General features: G+C 40.2%; 1 protein-coding gene across 6 annotated transcripts in view; it reads right to left on the bottom strand.

The window, feature by feature from the left end:
• Positions 1–19,190, bottom strand: part of FSTL4 (follistatin like 4) — a 731,471-nt gene that overhangs the window by 467,639 nt on the left and 244,642 nt on the right. For 5 of the 6 annotated variants that reach the window (XM_060091939.1, XM_060091938.1, XM_060091934.1 and 2 more), the window contains one exon: positions 13,329–13,511. In XM_060091939.1, the coding sequence (XP_059947922.1) occupies positions 13,329–13,399 (71 nt within the window). In that variant the 5' untranslated portion in view covers positions 13,400–13,511. Of the gene's footprint in view, positions 1–13,316; positions 13,512–19,190 lie in introns of all 6 variants that reach the window. The other variant, XM_060091937.1, reaches the window with a different exon arrangement.

The following is a 19,190-nucleotide window of genomic DNA, read 5'->3' on the forward strand; positions in this document are numbered from 1 at the left end:
GAAAAAGAACAAAGCAGGAGGCATAACCCTCCCAGGCTTCAGACAATACTACAAAGCTACAGTAATCAAAACAGCCTGATATTGGCACAAAAACAGCCATATGGATCAATGGAACAGAATAGAGAGCCCAGAAACAAACCCATACACCAATGGTCAATTAATCTTTGACAAAGGAGGCAAGAATATACAATGGGGAAAAGACTCTCTCTTCAGCAAGTGGTGTTGGGAAAGTTGGACAGATGTACGCAAAGCAATGAAGTTAGAACACACCTCACACCATATACTAAAATAAACTCAAAATGGCTTAAAGACTTAAATATAAGACATGACACCAAAAAACTCCTAGAGGGGAACAGAGGCAAAACATTCTCTGACATAAATTGTACTAATGTTTTCTTAGGTTAGTCTCCCAAGGCAATAGAAATAAAAACAAAAATAAAAAAAATGGACCTAATCACACTTATAAGCTTTTGTGCAGCAAAGCAAACCATACACAAAATGAAAAGACAACCTACAGACTGGGAGAAAATATTTGCAAATGATGCAACCAACAAGAGCTTAATTTCCAAAATATACAAAAAGCTCATACAGTTCAATAACAAGAAAACAAACAACCCAATCCAAAAATGGCCAGAAGACATAAATAGACATTTCTCTGAAGAAGAAATACAGATGGCCAAGAGGCACATGTAAAGATGCTTATCACCACTAATTATTAGAGAAATGCAAATCAAAACTACAATGATGTACCACCTCACACTGGTCAAAAGAGACATCTTTAAAAATTCTATAGGGTAGAGTCAAGACGGAGGACTAGGAGGATGTGGAATTCTCATCTCCACACAACTAGGGTACCTACAAGGCACCAGTCGGGGACCATGGACACCTAAGGGGATGGGAGGATCCCCCAGTGACCAGGTAGGATGTGGGATGTGGGGAGAGTGAAAGGGGAGGAAAAGTGGAGGCGGGACAGGACTGGTGTCCCTGAGGGGCAGCTGGGGGATGGGAGGGGATCCCACACCCGAATGGGGAAGTTAGGGGATGACTTGGAGGACAGAGGATCAAAAGGGAGCATGACCAGGGTTCCCCTGCCCACTTGGGCTCCCAGGAGCCTTCTGAGTTCACGGGCCTTATCCTCTGCCTACTGGGGCCCCCTCCAGCCGCATGGGTTCTGAGGGAATGGGAGCGGGGGAAGGGGGAGCAAAAGTAAAGGCTGGACCTCCAGGACCTGCACACCTGAGGGACGGCTTGGGGAGGGGAGGAGTTCCTACCTCCAGCAGGACCCACCCATGGTTAGGGGTCCAGTGGGGACAGGGGAGACCTGGGGGGAGACAGTGGGGGTGGGGCACGGAGGAATGGAAGGGAACATGGCCAATGCATTCCCTGTCCACTTAGGCACGGGGGAACCTGTTGGGTTCCTGGGCCTAATCCTCTGCCCTCAGAGTCTCCCTCCTGCCATGCAGGACCCAAGGTCCACTCCTAAACCCCCACCCAGGGTCCTACATCTACACTTGGAGACCTCCTTCAACGCACTGGGCCTAAACACCACCCACACACCCTCACCCAGGGCCTTACCTCCAAACTCCGGAACTCCACACTCCAGAGGCCCTCCTTTGGACCTGCTGCCTCTCCCCTTCCATGCAGGTCCTTAGCAGAGGCCCTGCCCCATACTTGAATGTCAGCCCCCCACCCGCCTAGGTCCTGTCCCACCCTAAACCCCACCCAGGCTGAAGTTGCACCCCCACCTAAACTCTGTTCCCATAGCCAAGGCTGTTTTTGTGGGGGGGTTTCCCTTCCTTTTTTCCTCTTTTAGATTGGGGTTCTGTTTTACCTTGTTGATTCATTGTTGCTTATTCATTTATATTTTTATTTTTCCTAACAAATCTTTTATTTCTCTAATTTTATTTTATTCTTTATCCTTTGTTATTGTTCTCTCCTTTTGGCTTCTTCCCCCCCACCCCCCTTTTTATTTTCTTTTTTCTGTTGTGGTTTTATTTTACCTTGTTGCAGTTGTTTCAATTATATTTTTATTTTTCCAAATATATTTTTTATCTTTCTAATTTTATATTGTTTTTTATTCTTTGACATTGTACTGCTCCTTTTAATCTTTCTCTCTCTCTCTTTTTTTTTTTTTTTTTTTTTGCCATGTCACACAGCTTGCGGAATTTTGGTTCCCAGGCCAGAGGTTGGGCTCAAACTCCTGCGGTGGGAGCTCCAAGTGCAAACCACTGGACTAACAGAGAACCTCAAGCCCCAGGGAATATGAATCAGAGTGAACCTCCCGGAGGTCCTCATCTCAGCACAAAGACCCAGCTCTATCCAACTGCCTAAAAACTCCAGTGCTGGATGGCTCAGGCCAAACAACCAGTAAGACAGGAATACAGCTGCACCATCAAAAAAAAAAAAAGAAAGAAAGAAACAACAAAAAAATATGTAACAGATGAAGGGGCAAGGAAAAAAACTACAAGACCAAACAAATGAAGATGAAATAGGCAACCTACCTGAAAAAGAATTCAGAGTAATGATAGTATAGATGAGCCAAAATCTCAGAAACAGAATGAAGAAAATACAAGAAACATTTATCAAGGATCTAGAAGAACTAAAGAGCAAATAAACAGTGATGAACAACACAATATTGAAATTAAAAATACTCTAGAAGGAATCCATAGCAGAATAACTGAAACAGAAGAACAGATAAGTGAGCTGGAAGATAAAGTGGTAGAAATAACTGCCAGGGAGCAGAATAAAGAAAAAAGAATGAAAATAATTGAGAACAGTCTCAGAGACATCTGGGAAAACATTAAATGAATCAACATTAGAATTATAGGGGTCCCAGAAGAAGAAGAGAAAAAGAAAGTGTCTGAGAAAAATTTGAAGAGATCATAGTCAAAAACTTACCTAACATGGTAGATGAAACAGTCAACCAAGTCCAGGAAGCACAGAGAGTTCCATACAGGATAAACCCAAAGAGAAACATGCCAAAACACATACTAATCAAACTATCAGAAATTAAATACAAAGAAAAAATATTAAAAGCAGCAAAGGAAAAGCAACAAATAACATACAAGGGAATCACCATAAGGTTAACAACTGATCTTTCAGCAAAAACTCTGCAAGCCAGAAGGGAGTGGCAGGATATATTTAAAGTGATGAAAGGGAAAAACCTAAAACCAAGATACTCTACCAGGCAAGGATCCATTCAGATTCGATGGAGAAATTAAAACTTTTACAGACAAGCAAAAGTTAAGAGAATTCAGCAATACCAAACCAGCTTTACAACAAATGCTAAAGGAACTTCTCTAGGCAGGAAACACAAGAGAAGGGAAAGACCTACAAAAATAAACCCAAAACAATTAAGAAAATGGTAATAGGAACATACATATCGATAATTACCTTAAAAGTAAATGGATTAACTGCTCCAACCAAAAGACACAGATTGGCCGAATGGATACAAAAACAAGACCCATATATATGCTGTCTACAAGAGACCCACTTCAGACCTAGAGACACATATAGACTGAAAGTGAGGGGATGGAAAAAGATATTCCATGCAAATGGAAATCAAAAGAAAGCTGGTGTAGCAATTCTCATATCAGATAAAATAGACTTTAAAATAAAGACTATTAGAAGAGACAAAGAAGGACACTACATAATGATCAAGGGATCGATCCAAGAAGAAGATATAACAATTGTAAATATTTATGCACCCAACATAGGAGCACCTCAATACATAAGGCAAATGCTAACATCCATAAAAGGGGAAATCGACAGTAACACAATCATAGTAGGGGACTTTAACACCACACTTTCACCAAAGGACAGATCATCCGAAATGAAAATAAATAAGGAAACACAATATTTAAATGACACATGAAACAAGATGGACTTAATTGATACTTATAGGACATTCCATCCAAAAACAACAGAATACACTTTCTTCTCAAGTGCTCATGGAACATTCTCCAGGATAGACCATATCCTGGGTCACAAAGCAAGCTTTCATAAATTTAAGAAAACTGAAATCGTATCAAGTATCTATTCCAACCACAACACTATGAGACTATATATCAATTACATGGAAAAAACTGTAAAATATACAAACACATAGAGGCTAAACAATACGCTACTAAATAACCAAGAGATCACTGAAGAAATCAAAGAGGAAATCAAAAAATACCTAGAAACAAATGACAATGAAAACACGATGACCCAAAGCCTATGGGAGGCAGCAAAAGCAGTTTTAAGAGGGAAGTTTATAGCAATACAATCCCACCTCAAGAAACGAGAAACATCTCAAATAAACAACCTAACCTTACACCTAAAGCAATTAGAGAAAGAAGAATAAAAACACCCCAAAGTTAACAGAAGGAAAGAAATCATAAAGATCAGATCAGAAATAAATGAAAAAGAAATGAAGGAAGAAATAGCAAAGATCAATAAAACTAAAAGCTGGTTCTTTGAGAAGATAAAGAAAATTGAAAAACCACTAGTCAGACTCATCAAGAAAAAAAAGGAGAAGACTCAAATCAATAGAATTAGAAATGAAAAAGGAGAAGTAACAACTGACACTGCAGAAATACAAAGGATCATGAGAGATTACTACAAGCAACTATATGCCAATAAAATGGACAACCTGGAAGAAATGGACAAATTCTTAGAAAAGCACAACCTTCTGAGACTGAAGCAGGAAGAAATAGAAAATATAAACAGACCAATCACAAGCGCTGAAATTGAAACTGTGATTAAAACTCTTCCAACAAACAAAAGCCCAGGACCAGATGGCTTCACAGGCGAATTCTATCAAACATTTAGAGAAGAGCTAACATCTATCCTTCTCAAACTCTTGCAAAATATAGCAGAGGGAGGAACACTCCCAAACTCATACTACGAGGCCAGCATCACCGTGATACCAAAACCAGGCAAAGATGTCACAAAAATAGAAAACTACAGGCCAATATCACTGATGAACACAGATGCAAAAATCTTCAACAAAATACTAGCAAACAGAATCCAACAGCACATTAAGAGGATCATACACCATGATCAAGTGGGGTTTATCCCAGGAATGCAAGAATTCTTCAATATATGCAAATCAATCAATGTGATACACCATATTAACCAACTGAAGGATAAAAACCATATGATCACCTCATTAGATGCAGAAAAAGCTTTTGACAAAATTCAACAATGATTTATGATAAAAACAATAGCCAGGACATGGAAGCAACCTAAGTGTCCATCAACAGATGAATGGACAAAGAAGATGTGGCACATGTATACAATGGAGTATTACTCAGCCATAAAAGAAATGAAATTGAGTTATTTGTAGTGAGGTGGGTGGACCTAGAGTATGTCATACAGAGTAAAGTAAGTCAGAAAGAGAAAAAGAATTACCGTATGCTAACACACATATATATGGAATCTAAGAAGATAAAAAAAAGGTCATGAAGAACCTAAGGGCAAGACGGGAATAAAGACACAGACTTACTAGAGAACGGACTTGAGGATATGCGGAGGGGGAAGGGTAAGCTGTGACACAGTGAGAGAGTGGCATGGACATTTATACACTACCAAATGTAGAATAGATAGCTAGTGGGAAGCAGCCGCATAGCACAGGGAGATCAGCTCAGTGCTTTGTGACCACCTAGAGGGGTGGGATAGGGAGGGTGGGAGGGAGGGAGACACAAGAGGGAAGAGATATGGGAACATATGTATATGTATAACTGATTCACTTTGTTATAAAGCAGAAACTAACACACCATTGTAAAGCAATTATACTCCAATAAAGATGTTAAAAAAATTTTTTTTTCAGATAGTGGGCATAGAGAGAACCTCCTCAACATAATAAAGGCCCTATAGGACAAGCCCACAGCCAACATCGTTCTCAGTGGTAAAAAACTGAAACCATTTCCTCTGAGAGTAACAAGACAATGTTGCCCACTCTAACCACTGTTATTCAACATAGTTATGGAAGTTTTAGCCACAGCAATCAGAGAAGAAAAAGAAATAAAAGGAATCAAAATTGGAAAAGAAGAAGTAAAACTGTCACTGTTTGCAGATGACATGATACTATACAGAGAATCCTAAAGATGCTACCAGAAAGCTACTAGGGCTAATCAATGAATTTGGTAGAGTAGCAGGATACAAAATTAATGCACAGGAATCTCTTGCATTCCTATACACTAATGAAGAAAAATCTGAAATAGAAATTAAGGAAATACTCCCATTTACCATTGCAACAAAAACAATAAAATACCTCGGAATAAACCCACCTAAGGAGAAAAAAGACCTGCATGCAGAGAAATATAAGACACTGATGCAAGAAATTAAAGATGATACCAACAGATGGAGAGATATACCATGTTCTTGGATTGGAAGAATCAACATTGTGAAAATGACTATACTATCCTAAGCAATCTACAGATTCAGAGCAATCCCTCTCAAACTACCAATGGCATTTTTCACAGAACTAGAACAAAAAATTTCACAATTTGTGTGGAAACACAAAAGACCCCACAGAGCCAAAGCAATCTTGAGAAAGAAAAACGGAGCTGGAGGAATCAGACTCCCTGACTTCAGACTATACTACAAAGCTACAGTAATCAAGACAGTATGCTACTGTCACAAAAACAGAAATATAGATCAATGAAGCAGGCTAGAAAGCCAAGAGATAAACCCACGCACATATGGTCATTTTATGTTTGATAAAGGAAGCAAGAGTATACAATGGAGAAAAGACAGCCTATTCAATAAGTGGTGCTGGGAAAACTGGACAGTTACATGTAAAAGAATGAAGTTAGAATACTCCCTAACACCATACATGAAAATAAACTCAAAATGGATTGAAGACCTAAATGTAAAGCCAGACACTATCAAACTATTTGAGGAAACACAAGCAGAACACTCTATGACATAAATCACAGCAAGATCCTTTTTGACCCACCTCCTAGAGAAATGGAAATAAAATAAAAAATAAACAAATGGGACCTAATGAAATTCAAAAGCTTTTGCACAGCAAAGGAAACCGTAAACAAGACAAAAAGACAGCCCTGAGAATGGGAGAAAATATTTGCAAACGAGGCAACTGATGAAGGATTAATCGCCAAGATATACAAGCAGCTCATGCAGTTCAATATCAGAAAAACAAACAACCTAATCCAAAAATGGGCAGAAGACCTAAATAGACATTTCTCTAAAGAAGGTATACAGATTGCCAACAAACACATGAAAGGATGCTCAGCATCACTAATCATTAGAGAAATGTATATCAAAACTACAGCGAGGTATCACCTCACACCAGTCAGTTGGCCATCATGAAAAAATCTACAAACAATAAATGCTGGAGAGGGTGTGGAGAAAAGGGAACCCTCTTGCACTGTTGGTGGGAATGTAAATTGGTACAGCCACTATGGAGAACAGTATGGAGGTTCCTCAAAAAACTAAAAATAGAACTACCATAGGACCCAGTAATCCCACTACTGGGCATATAACCTGAGAAAACCATAATTCAAAAAGTGTCTTGTACAACTATGTTCATTGCAGCATTATTTACAATAGCCAGGACATGGAAGCAACCTAAGTGTCCATTGACAGATGAATGGATAAAGAAGATGTGGCATATATATGCAATGGAATGTTACTCAGCCATAAAAAGAAAGGACATTGAGTTATTTGTAGTGAGGTGGATGGACTTAGAGTCTGTCATACAGAATGAAGTAAGTCAGAAAGAGAAAAACAAATACTGTATGCTAACACATATATATGGAATCTAAAAAAAAAAATGTTCTGAAGAACCTAGGGGCAGAACAGGAATAAGACACAGACATAGAAAATGGACTTGAGGACATGGGAAGGGGGAAGGGCAAGCTGGGAAGAAGTGAGAGAGTAGCACTGACATATATACACTACCAAATGTAAAATAAATAGCTAGTGGGAAGCAGCTGCAAAGCACAGGGAGATCAGCTCGGTGCTTTGTGACCACCTAGAAGGGTGGGATAGGAAGGGTGGGAGGGAGACGCAAGAGAGAGGGGATATGGGGATATATGTATATGTATAGCCGTTTCACTTTGTTATAAAGCAGAAACTAACAGAACATTGTAAAGCAATTATACTCCAACAAAGATGTTAAAAAAAAAAAAAAAGAGAGGGAGTGAGAACACACCAGCTTGAACTCAGCCAAACCTGATTGTTATCTTTCCTCTCAATCCTGGTATGTCCGTTTACTTGTTCAGTTGTACCCATCCCCACTAGCTAGAAACCTCAAGATAATACTAGACACCAAGAACAAACTACAGGGGAAAATCATTTTTCAGACTTTTAAGAACTAAGCTTTTTCTCCTCCAGGATCTTCAGAAGAGCTTTTCCTCTCACTCACACATAGAAAGAAGTAGGTGATCTTAAGATCCAGTGATGCCATTTCTCTGAATCTACTCTGGAGATACACTCACACAGCTATATAAGGAAGCATCTATGAGCATGTCTTTTGTAAGAGAGAAAAAGTGGAAACAGCCTAAATGTCAATTAATACAACACAGGCTAAATAAACCATGGTATAGTCACAACACAGAATACCATGCAACAGCCAAAATGAATGAAGTAGTTCTATAAAGTATCAATACAGAAAGCACTCCAAGACTGATTGTTTAGTGAGAAAGGCAATTTGAAGAATGATCGATAATGTATCATAGTATTGGTGTAAATAAAATAACCAACAACAAATCAACGACCTAAAACAGTAAATTGTTTCCTATGGCTACATACATATGCATTAAATGCATAGAAAATAGTCTGGGAGAATGCACACAAAACTGGTAACAGTGGTTACCTCTGGGAAGGTGGGAAGGGAACCAGGGCTGGGAATGATGGTCAAAAAATTTAGTGTTACCTGTATTTAAGTTTTTTCACAAGTGTAATAATGCATTCATGTGTACATAATTTAATTAAATAATTTAAGGTAGGAAAATCATTTAAAAAAATTCTATAAATAACAAATGTTGGAGACGGTATGGAGAAAAGGGAACTACACTGTTGGTGGGAGTGTAAATTTGTGCAGCCACTATGGAAAACAGTATGGAGGTTCCTCAAAAAACTAAACATAGAGTTGCCATATGATCCAGTAATCCCATTCCTGTACATGTACCCAGACAAAACAATAATTCAAAAAATACATGCACACTTATGTTCATAGCAGCACTCTTTACAATGCCAAGACATGAAAACAACCTAAATGTCCATAAACAGATTAATAAATAAAGAAGATGTGGTGTGTGTGTGTGTGTGTGTGATGAAATATTACTCAGCCATAAAAAAGAATGAAATAATGCCATTTGCAGCAACATGGATGGACATAGAGATTATCATACTAAGCAAAGTAAGTCAGAAAGAGACAAATATCCTCTGATATCACATATATGTGGAATCTAAAATATGACACAAATGAACGTACTACGAAACAGAAACAGACTCACAGATATAGAGAACAGACTCCTAGTTGCCAAGGGGGAGGGGGAGGGGGATGGGGATGGGAGGATTGGGAGTTTGGGATTAGCAGATGTAAATTATTATTTATAAGATGGATAAACAAGAAAGTCCTACTGTATAGCACAGGGAAGTATATTTGATATCCTGTAATAAACCATAATGGAAAATAATATGAAAAAGAATATATATATATAACTGAATCACTTTGCTATACAGCAAAAATTAACACATTGTAAATCAACTGTACTTCAAAAAAAATTTTTAATAAAAGCAGTTTCAAGAGAATAGGGGAGGTACGGGCACCTTGGAAGCATCCAGCCTGTGGGAATCAGGGAAATCCTCCCATACGTAGTGATACCTAAGCTGAAGTTGGAAAGACATCACTCCTCCACCAGTGGGTGCCAAGGGCAGAGGCTGGCCTAAACTGCTGCCCTGCTGCTCACTTGTCTTCTGCATCCTATGGGGCTGTGGGGAGGACATACCCATGTGGTCAAGGCCATGGTACTTATACTCATCATGAAGCCATGTATCTATAAACAGCTCAGGTCCTCTCGGTAAACATGCTCAGAATTCACAAGGTCCCTATCCTGTCCCATTTCCCCAGGCTGTGTCAATGTGTAAGGTGTCAGTGTGACCACTTGGTTCCTGAGGCCCACCATGTCTCTCTGTAGCTTGTCTACATATTTGCTCCATGCCTTAATTTTCTTTTATGCATAATCAGACTTACTAATTTAGGTGGATCAAGGAAGGAGTCTGAGTTAGGAAATAATTGAAGGCAAAAAGCAATAAGGAGCTATGGTAAGTTCAGTGAGGCCCATTTCAAATGCCATCCACACTGGCTTTAGGAATAGAAAGAGACAAGAGTATGGAAAAGAGTAGAAGAGATTATGAGCTCCCACTTTGGAGACAATTACCTGGGTTCAAACCCTGATTTTACAGCTATCATCACTGTGACCTTGGGAACATGGCTGAAGGGCTCTGAGCCTCAGTTAACTCATTTGTAAAGACACTGGTTATAGATTCACAAGGTGGTGAAGATTAATCAGCACCATGCTTGTGACACACTTAGCACAGAGCCTGGTGTTTAACAAGGGCTCAAAAAGGGAGTTGCTTAGTGTTAGTGTTACCATTAGCATTAGCATGCGAATTACTATATTACAGCCTCACCTGGGATTACTAATGAAGGACATTGTATCGTTATTTTCTATGGCGAGAAAATATGGGAAGTGGTTTCCGGTGGATGCATGATACCTAATCTATAACATTTACTAATCATTTCCTAGAGTTGGTTTAAACAAAATACAAAGCTCTAGTTCATAAAAATAACTTTGTAATTAAGCAAAAGGATTCCGATAGATTCTTTATGGATTTTTGTGTTGTCCTGAAGTTTGCATTATTTACTCATTTAAGGATCCAAGGTATCTGGTCACACCCTTATTAAGTTGTCCTTGTTCATTCATTCATTCATTCATCATTTATTCAACAAATATTTGTTGGATACCCTATCAGAGAGACATCTGCACCAAGTAGGCACCTGACAATGTTTGTTGAATTTAAAAAATAATTGTATTACCAGAATCCAACCACGTATATATGCATGTCTAATTACATTCATAAAATTCTTGAGTTTTACTTTGCTTGACCTCTGAAACTAATTAGCTAATCTATATCCAATAAATTTTTACTCTTTGAGGACTGCATTAGAAATTTTTCATTCCATTAAACCTCCCAGATTTCTCAAAGGTGGAAGAAAAAACCCATATTCCTTGTTTAGTGCCATGCTGTACATATATAAGCTCACTAAATAATCATTTTCATTCCTAAAACATGAGCAGCTCTCTTTTCCATCTAAACCTCAATTTTTACACATTTTACTTTTTCATTTACAGTTGACATACTCAGCAGCAATATTGCTAGTTGCCAAATCACTGTGGGTATTTTCACTCTTTGGCTAATCACTCTCGAGTTTAACAAAGTCAGATTGGAATCTGAATTTGTACAACTTTTCTCCAGATCAGACAGTCATAGAGTACACAAACCCTTTGAAGGCATATACCATGGAGGGAGTTAGCAATATGAGAGCCATCATCCCTGCTAGAATACATCTCTGAAAAAAACCTATAGGTTGACAAGTTTCATTACCCTTGATTTTTATGCCAACCATCTGAAAATGCTAAAATCTTTAGGCAGTGAAAAATGTTGGTGTTTTAAAGCACAGAGATAGTTAGAAGAGGAAGGCAAAAACTCGAATCCATCCCATTCATAGTTCCAGAGCCCCGGGGAACTCCACAAAGATGCGCTGCACCAGGAGAGCCTCCCTGGGATCACCCAGCTCGTGCTACCAATGCTCCATGTACTGGCCATGGTGGCATGAGTCACTATATGCGTTACGGAGGCCTTGTCACATCGTCCAAGATAAAAAATATAAAATGTAATGATTTAGGATCATGAGTACATGTAAGCAGAAGATACCCATGGGCATTATGCAGAGTGGAAAAAGCCAGTCTCAAAGACTTACATACTGTGCTATTCAGCATTCTCAAAGTGACCAAAGCACAGTGATAGAAAGCAGATCAGAGGTTGCCAAGGCTGGGGGGAAGGATATGATTATTAGGGGGTAACTTGAGAGAGTCACACCTTGAGGCAGCAGAGCAGCCAGGGCAAACGTAGACAGCCAGGCTCTCATCAGGGCCTTTGACAACAGAAGCAAGCCAGGGAGGCCATCTAGGAGGTGAGGGCCCTGAAAGCCACGTTGTGCTTCCGAATCAAGCTGGGATGCTCAACCTGGAGAGAAGGTGTGTGGAGCCATGTGTATATGTCAGGAGGTATGGCCTGGCTGCTGTAAGCAAATATCTACAGGGCTGTTGTGTGGGAGATAGAGTAGATTTGCTATATTAACTCTGAGGGCAGGTCTTATATCTGCAAGTAGAAGCTAGATGAAAGCAGGTTTCAACTCAATATAAAGAACTGTCCAATAGATCTTCTTTGACAGGTAATAAGTTTCCAGACACTGGAAATATTTGAACATAGATCAAATAACCACCTGTTGAGGATGCTATAGGGATCTCCATCAAGGGCCTCCATCCCATTCTAAGAAGATGATACCAACAATGAAGACACTGGAGGTAGGGGACCCTGATCTGAAGACAAGATCCAGTGCAGCTCTTCCCTTTTAATTTTTTCAAACTCCATTACTGTGTATCTGCTTTCCTGAACACATTAACTCTTTGGTGGTTCATCATATCCCAAAATAAATCTCACCTCCCCAGCAGATCTCCAGGCCTTTTGTTAAGAGAGACACAGCCTGCACTGCTCCTTCCTCCCCCACAGAGCCTGGCACGAGGTGGGTGCAGAAGGGAAGCTCTGTAAACATGTGAAGCCAGGTGAATGATAGCTTTGGCATGCCCGAGGCAAGAAGCCAGCCTGGCTGCCTGCTGAAGTCCTCTTGCACTGAGAGTCCATATATTTTACGACCTCGGAGTGCTTCCTGGCACAGACTCCCCCCAATGGTGATTCATTTCTCCTTTGCAGCTTTGTCAGTATTTGGGTTTTCTACTTAGTTCTCAGTGAACTAGCTCTCACAGTTACAGCTCCCTAGGAAATGCCATACAGTAGCTCTGTCAGGGTTTTTATTTGCTTGGACAAATCGTTTTATTTCAGCAAGGTGTTTTATTAGCTTAGAGAGTCATGAATCATTTCAAAGGTAGAGGAAAGATAACCCAATACACAGAATTTTACATGAGATGTTGTTCTTTCTACTGAAGATGTCTCCTTAATTAGGATTGAGATCACTTTAACTTCATGCAAATTATGAAAAGTGAATGACATCGGCATACCTGTGCACTCACCCGGCCAGAACTAAGAGGTTGACTCCAGCACCCATCTGGTTACCATCACTTGGGAAATCTGTCATCAACATGCAGGGAAATCATGATCCCAAACAAAGCAGTTTGAAGCTCCTTCTCTGAAACGTATGTCCTCCTGGGCCCAAACCACACCAGTGATGAAGACTCCATGAAGTACGAGAGTGGCTATGAGAAAAGAGTTGTATTAGTTGGCGTAGGCTCTGCTATGATGCAGTAACACTTAAACCCTTAAATGGCTTAACCCAACAAACATATATTTCTCATTCTCATCAGATTTCCAGTGAGGTTTGGTCAGGCCTCATTTCAGGATGACTCAGGCATCAATCCTGTCCTCTTCCATCTTGTTACCGCAGGAAGAGAGGAGGGAATAAAGAACTCCACCCACTTCCCTCCTTTCCTCTCTTCCTCCCTTCCTTCCTTCTTTCCTTCTCTCTTTCCTTCCTTTCTTTCATGTTAAGATTTTATTTTTTAAAGCAATTTTAGGTTCACAGTAAAATTGAGGGGAAGGTACAGTGACTTTCCCTATACTCACCACCCACACACATGCAGAGCCTCCCCCATTATCAACATCTCCCACCAGAGTGGTACCTTAGTTACAACTGATGAACCTACATTGACACATCATAATTGTTCAAAGTCCATAGTTAACATTCTGGTTCACTCTTGATATTGGATATTCTATGGGTTTGGACCATTGCATAATGACGTGTATCCATCGTTATAGTATCACACATAGTATTTTCACTGCCCTAAAATCCTATGTACTCTACCTATTCATCTCTCCTCCCCAATCACTGGCAAACACTGATATTTTTCTTTCTCCATAGTGTTGCCTTTTCCAGAACGTCATATAGTTGTGACCATACAATAGGTACCCTTTTCAGATTTTATTAATATGCATTTAAAGCTCCTCCATGTCTTTTCATGGCTTGATACCTCATTTCTTTTGAGCACTGATTAATATTCCATTGTCTGGATGTACCATAGTTATCCATTCACCCACAGAAGGACATCTTGGTTGCTTCCAACTTTTTGCAATTATGGATAAAGTTTCTGTAAACACATGTGTGCAGATTTTTGTATAGACATAAGTTTTCAAATCCCTTGGGTAAATACCAAGGAGCGTGATTGCTGGATAGTATGGTATGTGCATGTTTAGTTTTGTAAGAAACTGCCTAACTGTCTTCCAAAGTGGCTAAAGCATTTTGCATTCCCACCAGCAATGAATGAGAACTCAGGATTTGGCGCTGTCAGTGTCCCAAATTTTGGCCATTCTAATAGATGTGTAGTAGTATCTCATTACATATTGTCTTAATTTCCTTGATGACATTCGCCCACTTTTAAATGCCTGGGCCTGGAAGTGACACTCATTGCTTTCATTCACAGCCCACTGGCCAGCACTAGACATAGCCCAGCACCTGACAGCAAGGTCTGAGGAACACAAGGGAGCACCTGGGCACTGAGAAAGAACAAATGCCTTTGCCACAGGGCTTAACCCCCTGAGAATGGCTTTCTCAGCGCCTCCATCCCAACTTGATCTGTCACCATGGGGTCCAGGTTTGTTCTGGTGTGCAAGTTGGACTGGGAAAGCAGCCTCACTTCTGTGAGTGAAAAAGAACTGGGACTTAACAGCCCAGAAAGCCTATTCTGGAAGCAAAGTCAGGAGTTAGATGTAGTGGACCCCAGAACATCTGGCTGACCTGGGGCACATAGCAGAGGGGGCTGCAAGGGTCTCTTCCTCCTCCTCTGTATTCAAATCTGAAAACACCCAGCCAGCAAAGAAATGCAGAGCAAGTGAGCACAGCCATGCCTCTGCACAGCCCTTTGCTCCCTATGCCCAGGGAGGCAACTCTACTGGAAACCTGCAGAGCTGGGCTGCGACAGAATCCAATGGCACCACACACCTGGCCACTCGGGACCATGGCCACTCAGGTGTGGTATTTTCTCTAGACCTTGACCTCACTGGCTTTATACTGGCCAAAGTCCCCAATAGGAAAGTCGGGCATGGGAGTGTCCTACATATCATATCTCTTGTGCCAATTACAAAAAAAAAGAAAGATAATCACTAAAGAAATAGCTTGTAAGATGCAGCAGCATCTCATCTGCAAGTGAACCAGCCAAGCTGCTCAGATATTATGTTATACTATTATGGAATTCATGTTAGCATCTTCAACGTAAAGAATCATTTCAGTGAACAAAGTCCTTTTTCTTCTTCCAATTCCTGTTTTAATTAGAAAATTGATGGAAAATCTAGAACTACCTCCCTATAGCTAGTTTTTAAAAATCTATTTGGAAACCTTGAAAATATTGGTGAATTATAAAAGAAATTGAACTCTGATACTTTTCTCCTATTTTATTGTTCCCTATTCTCTGAAAAGCCTCCAACACTGTATTTCTATAGCTCAGAATAAGGGTGTATTTTCCCCTTAGAACCTGTAGGTATTCTAATTATATGTAAATCAGTTCACATAAATAAATATCCATGGTTAAAGTACATTTAAAATGTTAAAAAGCTTTTTCTCAACTATTCACTGTTTAAAAAAAAAAAAAAGTCTATTTCCAGAACCCTGGTAGCTTTAGCCCTCTTTCATGACTGCACAGAAGCATCGTCTCATACAACGCCATTTTCCTGGGCTGTTCTTCTCCCTGAAACACCTCAAGTGGGAATCACAGTTTGAATCTGATTTTGAGGCAATTCTATGTTGTTGTTTTTTTTAACATCTTTATTGGAGTATAATTGCTTTACAATGTTGTGTTAGTTTCTGTTTATATCAAAGTGAATCAGCTATACATATACATATATCCCCGTATCTCCTCCCTCTTGTGTCTCCCTCCCACCCTCCCTATCCCACCCCTCTAGGTGGTCACAAAGTACTGAGCTGACCTCCCTGTGCTATGCAGCTGCTTCCCACTAGCTATCTATTTTACATTTGGTAGTATATATAAGTCCATGCCACTCTCTCACTTCACCCCAGCTTGCACTTCCCCCTCCCCGTGTCCTCAAGTCCATTCTCTACGTCTGCGTCTTTATTCCTGTCCAAGGCAATTCTATGTTAATCACCTTTTTTTAACAGTGAAAACTATTTTCCCTTTTATTCAGAATCAAAACAGACAATTGGACAAAGAAACTGAATAGAAATTAAGAAAGTTGTTCCCATATTGAAAAGGGTATCTTAAGTAAGGTCCTTTATGTGCTGAAAACACTGCTACAGATGTATGTTTAAAGTATCATGATTTCCCCAATATCTGAATTCTATTCCTCTCTAATCTCCTGGCCACATACACCAACAAAATGTTGATGATTCCCTTTTCTGTCTCCACCCCTGTGTCCTCAGCTCACATGGCTAAATGCCTATTTAATATCTGCACTCAGTTTCTCATAGGCATTGCAAGCTGAGCATGTCCAAAACCTAATCCCTGATCTTCTGCAAACCTGTTCCTCTCCCACTTTTTCCTTCTCAGCAAAGGGCAGCGCTGTGTGCTGGTTTCTCAGGGCAAAAGCCTAGCAGGTATCCTTCCTTCTGCTTTTTCTCTCACAGTCTGCTTCCAATCCATCAGCTAAGTTCTACTGGCCCCATCTTCAAAATTTGTCCAGAATGTGACCATGTGTTATCACCTCCACCATCATCATTACTCTGGTCCAAGCCACCATTGTGGCTTGCCTACATTTTTTGCACTGATCTTCTCCCTGATTCTGATCTTGCCCTCCTATAGTCTAATTTGACCACCACAGCTAGAATAATCTTTTGAAAAGATAAAGAGAGTCATGCCACTTCAATGCTCTAAACTCTCCATGACCTCCCAGTGTCAAAGCAAAGTCCTATTATACAGATGGCCAACAGGCACATGAAAAGATGCTAAAACATCACTAATTATTAGAGAAATGCAAATCAAAACTACAATGAGGTACCACCTCACACTGATCAGAATGGCCATGATTTAACGTCTACAAATAATAAACGTTGGAGAGGGTGTGGAGAAAAGGGAACCCTCCTACACTGTTGGTGGGAATGTAAATTGCTGAAGCCAGTATGGAAAACAGTATGGAGGTTCCTCAAAAAACTAAAAACAGAGTTGCCATATGATCCAGCAATTCCACTCCTGGGCATATACCCAGACAAAACTATAATTCAAAAAGATTCATAGCAGCACCATTCACAATAGCCAAGACATGGAAACAACCTAAATGTCCATTGACAGAAAAATGGATAAAGAAGATTATATATATATATATATATATATATATACACACACACACATACACACACACAATGGAATACTACTCAGCCATAAAAAGAATGAAATAATGCCATTTGCAGCAACATAGATGGACCTAGAGATTATCATACTAAATGAAGTAAGTCAGAAAGAGAAAGACAAATACCATATGATATCACTTATATGTGGAATCTAAAATATGAAACAGATTAACTTATCTATGAAACAGACTCCCAGATATAGAGAACAGACTTGTGGTTGCCAAGGGGGAGTGGGTGCAGGAGGGATGGATTGGGAGTTTGGGATGAGCAGATGCAAACTTTTATATAGAGAATGGATAAACAACAAGGTCCTACTGAATAGCACAGGGAACTATATTCAATATCCTGTGATAAACCATAATAGAAAAGAATATGAAAAATAACCTATATATGTATAACTGAATCACTTCACTGTGAATAAAATACTTGAATAAAAAAGTTTTTTAAAAAGCAACGTCCTGTTAAAATGGCCCATAAAACTCCCTTTGACCTCACCTCCTACAACTCTCCCCTGACTCCCTCAGCTCCAGCTGAGGGCATTTGTTTCTCAAACTTACCAGGTCTGTTTCCACCCCAGGACCTTTGTGCTGACTGTTCCTTTGCCGGGGATGCTCTTGCCCAGATATCTGCAAGGTTCTTGCTCCAGCATCATCCCAACAACTGCAGCCATAGCATCCTCACTCCTAGCCTGTTCTCCCTTCCCTGCTGCATCTTCCTTCACATTTCTTGTCATCTAACATACTTTATATTGTACTTTATCTTTTCCTTCTTCTAGAATATAAACTCCACAAGGGCAGAGATTTTTAACTGTTTTGTTTACTGCTACGTCTGTTCGCTTAGTAACATTACCTGGCACACAGTAGACACTTAACAAATATTTGTTGAATGAATAAATGAGATTCAGTAGTGACTCAATACATTTGATTAAACTAGGGACTCATCCTCACATTTCATGCCTGCTAACACTTCTCACTCGCACATTTGTGGCACGTGAACCCATGACTGGCCGAGGGGCTCCCTGTGACAGGACCAGCAGGTGCTAAGCTTGTAACTGAAACTTAGGTGTATGATTTTCAACATCTGAATGTACTCCTAGGCCACCCACTGGATCTTACTTCTGAGCTGGGCTTGCTGTGCAGCGTCAGTCACTGCAGGCATCTTGATGGGCTGGGGTGGGGTTCTGTACAAGTCTATCACACCAGGGACTGAGGTAGCCCCAGACCACTCATCTTACAAGAAGACAGAGCTGCAGGGGTCAGAGAGTAGGGGAGATTCTGAAGAGAGCCACGTGGATATGAGTAAATGAGACTGTCTCCATACCTTTTCGGTCAGGGGAGGATTATAAGTAAAAATGTAGATTTGTTTCACTAAGTGCTAGTATGCCTGCAGACAGATATTTGAAGAAGTGAGAAGTGATTTCTCCCCTCCACCACAGACACCATGCAGCTCTGTCTCTTGCAGGCTCAGGGAGCTGCAGGCACAAACTAGTCTGTGGGCCCAAGAGATACTCCTAGAGACCTTCCAAAATATTCAGGAAGGGCCAAGGGCCCAAGCAGCTGGGGATGCATAAGACCTTTGGACATTC

This window comes from Mesoplodon densirostris, chromosome 3 (assembly GCF_025265405.1).
Source record: "Mesoplodon densirostris isolate mMesDen1 chromosome 3, mMesDen1 primary haplotype, whole genome shotgun sequence".
Lineage (NCBI taxonomy): Eukaryota > Metazoa > Chordata > Mammalia > Artiodactyla > Ziphiidae > Mesoplodon > Mesoplodon densirostris.